Genomic DNA, 6,000 nt, shown 5'->3' on the forward strand with positions numbered 1-6,000 from the left:
TTAAGGCCCATACACATTAGACAATGCCGCTCTGTTTCCCCTCCCGGGCCGGCCTGTCGGCAGCCGACTGTACACACTGAGCGATAAGACCGCTCATATCGCTCAGTGACGTCACGCCTCCGCCAGCCCTGCATGAAGGTCGTGGACGACAGTCCAGATCCTTCATGCATGCACTGGTGACGGCGACGATCGTTGCCGACCCACGGGGCCGCGCATCGGTCATCGCTGGTGGCATACACACTTGCCGATAAAACGAGCGAAGACGCTCAGAGAGGGGGAAAATGAGCGACGTGTGTATGGACCTTTACTCAATCTTATGTATACTCTGTTCTAAATGTAACAGTCTAGCGCCCACCAAATTGGACACAGAGCTACAAACAAAACATTAAGGCTACTATCCAATTACCCGCTGTAATTTACCATGAGTAATTGTATCCCCAGGGGCTATCCAAAATCCCCGAGAGCAACGCCATTTTCGGGGCTGCGGTCGTAAAAAAACACACAAGTTTCACTGAACCTGTCTGTTTTTGTGAGAAGAAGTATTTTTTTTTTTTTTTTAGTATGGTGATCCAACTGGATAGCATGTAAAAAAATATCAGTGAAACATCCGGAAAAACTGACGTTTTTCACACCGATATTTTATTGTGGCTAATTGGATACCCCCCTACATTTTGTGGGGGGTATCCAATTAGACATGTTGAGCTCTCAACAGGTAAATACAGGGTAGAAGTCCTATATTATATATATAAAACCGTTTTAGTAGGCTGCAGTACCCACCCATTTTAACGAGAAAACACAATTTGTAAGTGGCATTACCCTTTATATCTTATTATTTCACGTATTTGAAAATAAAATATTAGTTTCAAAAGGGATAATGGAGCTATTAAGTAACACTAACCAAATCATTACTTGCATTCACTATCTAACTTGCTGTATATAGACATTGGCGTATCTATAATGGGTGCAGTGTGTGCGAGGCACACGGGCCCCCAGGGTCCAGGGGGGCCCACCCCGCACACACTGCACCCTTTTGTTTAATACTTACCTCTCTGGAGTCCCCCGTCGGAGCCATCCCTTCTCAGCAGCGTAATAGAGTTTGAACACTAGGGGGAACAAACTCTATTGCGCTTGCTGAAAACTCCGGAAAAATGGCACGGCGGCCATTTTTTTGGAGTTTCGCGCATGCGCATTAGCAAAATCTTCGGGAAAATGGCTGCCGCGCCGTGTTCCCGGAGGTTTGCGCATGCGCAATAGAGTCTGTTCTCAGACTCTATTGCGCTGCAGAGAGGTATGGCACCACCGGGGGACCCAGGAGAGGTAAGTATTAAAATACCTGTGCATCAGTCAGAGAGGAGGGGGCCCCTGAAGCAGAAGGCTGCACACGGGCCTCCTCCTCTCTTAAAACGCCCCTGTATATAGATAAGGATGGTGACAGGTTGCTATACAGGGGTAGAACTCCGGGAGGAAATGGAGACACCTGCCTCTGGGCTCCAAGCCCTGAAGGGGCACCTGCATGCACAGCAGCATTTGTGTGGTTCACAGCGGGATCAAAGTGTGACCACTGCTCTTCCAACAGAGCTATGGGGCACACCCGCTGCTGCTGCAGAGTTAATCGGCTCTGTCCCAGGAGCACTGCTTACACCTGCAATAGGGGACAGGACGGCTCCTGCCTGGTACTGCCCACCCTGCACTGCAGCAAGCAACGGTGCACCTGCTGCTGGACTGTGAGATGGGACCCAAAGGTGAACGCTGATTCTGCATGCTGCAGACAGCTGAATCTTGTGAGTATGACATTGACACTGACCCATCGGCCATTGTCACAGTTGTCACTGTAGGAGCCCTGTCAATACACTGCAACAAATAAATGGACACTTCATAACAGGTGAACTTATGTGGTCAATGTTTCGAAAACCCGTTAATCTATGTCATCAGGACAGCAAGAACAATAAATGATACTTGTATGCAAGGTCTAGCATAAAAGGTGTGTAATTTTCATTTGTTGTTCTTGCTGTCCTGACGATGGATATTAAAGGGTCTGCAAAAAGTTGACCACATAAGTTCACCTGTTATGAAGTGTCCTGGGTGCCATTTATTTGTTGCTGGGCTATTATCATTTTAAATTTGAGCACTGGGACCGGCTGGCATATATACTGTATATCATGTCCTATGTACACCATAATAATATCAGAAGCCACTTCATAGTTCTAGGATGTGTATCCACATATGGCCATTGAATTCCTTGGTGATTCTAATAACCTTATAACATGCAAGTCCTAGGGCCTTGTGTTTTTATATGATCACATACATCTTCTGGAACCATCTGTAATATTCAACACATACTATTCAATTGCGTAGAACACTTTATAAATTGTTCATTAAGATGGAGTCACAGTTCATTACCACATTAAAAAAAAAAAAAAATTGCTAAATCAATTTTAAATTCAAATACTTAAGGAAATCTAGACATTCAAAAGGGAAGCATACAATAAATTTTGCATAAATGATAGCATACAGTAGTACAGAATTACTGCTATTACGAATCACCTCCAAAGCATTCACTGCTCGCCCCATTGTGTGGATTGTAAGATTGGCCATTGCAGAACGCGGAATGAAGGATGATGGTGTAAAAATCAACGAAGCCTCCATATTAGCACCAAGTGTTTCTGGAAACATAGTGTGTAGTATTATTAGAATAAACATGATTTATGAAAGCGTGTTCAGTACAAATGACCTTACAATTATCTATCTTTTTAAACTAATATAATGCTGCTGAATCCGTCCCTTACCTCTCATTTGCATATTAATGTCACGGCTAATAGCCATATATTATATATGAAATGCCAGCAGGAAAGAGAGGTATAAAAATATTACCAGTGACAATAATATGCAAATGTGAGGTAGGGGACAGATTCATGGGTAAATAGTATATGTAGTATATAGGTAGTTATATACCATTACAGCAATTAGTGAAGGCAGCATTATGCCCTTTAACAATAGTTTTTTATGAGCATCTACTGCAAAAATTTATGGAATTTTGTGCTGTTCTGGTGATACAACTTTAAGGTTCTGTTTTGGCTTCACAATTTTGCAGAATGTCATTACACACTATGGGCTTAACTCATGTTTGTACGCTATTGCCTACACAGCTGCGATTTTCTAGGTTACGGAACTGTTAATCATCACAAGTGAAGCTGCCACCCAAGAAAGAAGATAGACGCCCACCAGAACCATTGCAAAGTCCTGCATACTGATACGCAGCATTAACAAGGAATATCGACTCCTAGGGGTGTGCTATGGCTATGCGGGCTGGGCGTGGATAGCATCTCTGGCGCCATATTTCTCTATAGTTATGATCGCAGCTGTAGGCAGATACACAATTCAAAAACGGCCATGACATGTCTGTTTTTTTTCTGCCACTACCACATTAATTCCCCAAAGTGGTCCTGTCAAACACTCTATATATAAAATGTCAGTGCGAACAAAAGTACCTTGGCACGTGCGCAGTAATTCAGTAATCGCTCCGCTGTGAAAACATCGGTATTGCGTACAAACATGAATTAAGCCCTGTATTTGTAAGTTTAAAATTTTGTGAGACTATGGTGTAAATGAATCTAATTTGAAGCATAGTTGGGGTCTATAAGGAAAGAGTCCATAATGAAAAAATATTAATTCTGGGCGGAACAGAAAGGGTAGGAGAAATCTGCACAGAACACACGATACAATTCTGCTCCAAAATGCAAAAAGAAGAAAATATTCAATGGAACAGTTCTAAAACGTTTGCACATTTCTGTCTGCAGTAAGGGGGTAATTCAGAGTTGATCGCAGCAGCAAATTTATTAGCAGTTGGACAAAACCATGGGGTTAATTCAGACCAGATAGCTAGGCTGCGTTTTCGTACAGCCTGCAATCAGGTCTAAACTGCGCATCCGTATGCACCGCAATGTGCAGGAGCGTCGCACGAGTACAAAGCGGATCGCCGCTCAGCAATGGGTTTATGTGAAGAATCCAATTGCATGGGCGAACGCAAAAAGATTGACAGGAAGAGAACGTTTGTGGGTGGCAACTAACCGTTTTCAGGGAGTGGTTAGAAAAACACAGGCGTGTCCAAGCGTTTGCAGGGAGGGTTCCTGATGTCAATTCCGGTCCCGGACAGGCTGAAGTAATTGCAGTGGCTGAGTAAATCCTGGGCTGTACACTAAATCTGTTTGTACAGCTCTGCTACACATGCGTTCGCACACTTGCACAGCTAAAATACACTCCCCCTGTAGGCGACGCCATTTTCACTCCGGCATTGGAGAGTGTAGCGAGAGGACGTGTCTCCGTCCTAAGTGTCTGTGCGGGAGGGAAAGTGGGGTGGCGATCCCAGTGCTGTCTTGTGCTGCTCAGTCCAGTGTAGTGTCTTATGTTGCATCAGTCCAGTCACAGTGGTGGTGTCCTCTGCTGCCATATGTCCAGTGTAGCTGTAAAAATCCAGTGCAGTGGTGCTGTGTTGTCCTGCATCAGTACAGTGGTGGTGTCTTGTGCTGCATCAGTACAGTTACAGAGGTGGTGTTCTCTGCTGCCATATGTCCAGTGCTGCTGTATATGTCCAGTCCAGTCCAGTGGTGCTGTGTTGTGCTGCATCAGTCCAGTGGTGGTGTCTTGTGCTGCATCAGTCCAGTCACAGTGGTGGTGTCCTCTGCTGCCATATGTCCAGTGCTGCTGTATAAGTCCAGTCCAGTGGTGATGTGTTGTGCTGCATCAGTCCATTGGTGGTGTCTTGTGCTGCATCAGTCCAGTCACAGTGGTAGTGTGCTCTACTGCCATATGTCCACTGCTGCTGTATAAGTCCAGTCCATTGCAGTGGTGCTGTGTAGTCCAGCATCAGTTCAGTGGTGGTGTCCCTGTGCTGCTGTATAAGTCCAGTGGTACTGCCGTATATGTCCAGTGGTACTGCCGTATATATGTCCAGTGATACTGCCGTATAATTCCAGTGGTACTGCCGTATAAACTTAGTGGTACTGGCGTATAAATCCAGTCCAGTGATACTGCTGTATAAGTCCAGTGATACTGCCGTATATGTCCAGTGATACTGCCGTATAAATCCAGTGGTACTGGCATATAAATCCAGTCCAGTGATACTGCCGTATATGTCCAGTGGTACTGCCATATAATTCCAGTGATACTGCTGTAAATGTCCAGTGGTACTGCCGTATAAATCCAGTGGTACTGGCGAATAAAATAAATCCAGTCCAGTGATACTGCCGTATATGTCCAGTGGTACTGTTCATATAATTACAGTGATACTGCCGTATAAATACAGTCCAGTGATACTGCAGTATAAATCCAGTGGTACTGCCATATAAATACAGTGGTACTGGCGTATAAAATAAATCAAGTCCAGTGATGCTGTCGTATAAGTCCAGTGATACTGCCATATATATGTCCAGTGATACAGCCGTATATGTCCAGTGATACTGGCATATAAATCCAGTGGTACTGGCGCATAAATCCAGTCCAGTGATACTGCCGTATATGTCCAGTGGTACTGCCATATAATTCCAGTGATACTGGCATATATGTCCAGTGGTACTACCGTATAAATCCAGTGGTACTGCGGTATAAATCCAGTGGTACTGGCGTATAAAATAAATCCAGTCCAGTGATACTGCCGTATATGTCCAGTGGTACTGCCATATAATTCCAGTGATACTGGCATATATGTCCAGTGGTACTACCGTATAAATCCAGTGGTACTGCGGTATAAATCCAGTGGTACTGGCGTATAAAATAAATCCAGTCCAGTGATACTGCTGTATATGTCCAGTGGTACTGCCGTATATTTCCACTGATACTGCCGTATATGTCCAGTGGTACTGCCGTATAAATCCAGTGGTACTGGCATATAAATCCAGTCCAGTGATACTGCTGTATATGTCCAGTGGTACTGCCGTATATGTCCAATGATACTGCCGTATAAATCCAGTGGTACTGGCATATAAATCCAGTCCAGTGATACTG

At 44.4% G+C, this 6,000-nt stretch overlaps 1 protein-coding gene across 1 annotated transcript in view; it reads right to left on the reverse strand.

Annotated features, from left to right (window-relative positions):
- The window catches only part of LOC134945174 (uncharacterized), a 532,944-nt gene extending 530,284 nt beyond the window's left edge, over window positions 1–2,660 (reverse strand). The window contains exon 1 of the mRNA XM_063934300.1: window positions 2,545–2,660. Coding sequence (XP_063790370.1) covers window positions 2,545–2,646 — 102 coding nt within the window. The 5' untranslated portion in view covers window positions 2,647–2,660. The remainder of the gene's footprint in view (window positions 1–2,544) is intronic.
- Window positions 2,661–6,000: the final 3,340 nt, after the last annotated feature.

The sequence above is a fragment of the Pseudophryne corroboree genome, chromosome 7 (assembly GCF_028390025.1).
Source record: "Pseudophryne corroboree isolate aPseCor3 chromosome 7, aPseCor3.hap2, whole genome shotgun sequence".
NCBI lineage: Eukaryota > Metazoa > Chordata > Amphibia > Anura > Myobatrachidae > Pseudophryne > Pseudophryne corroboree.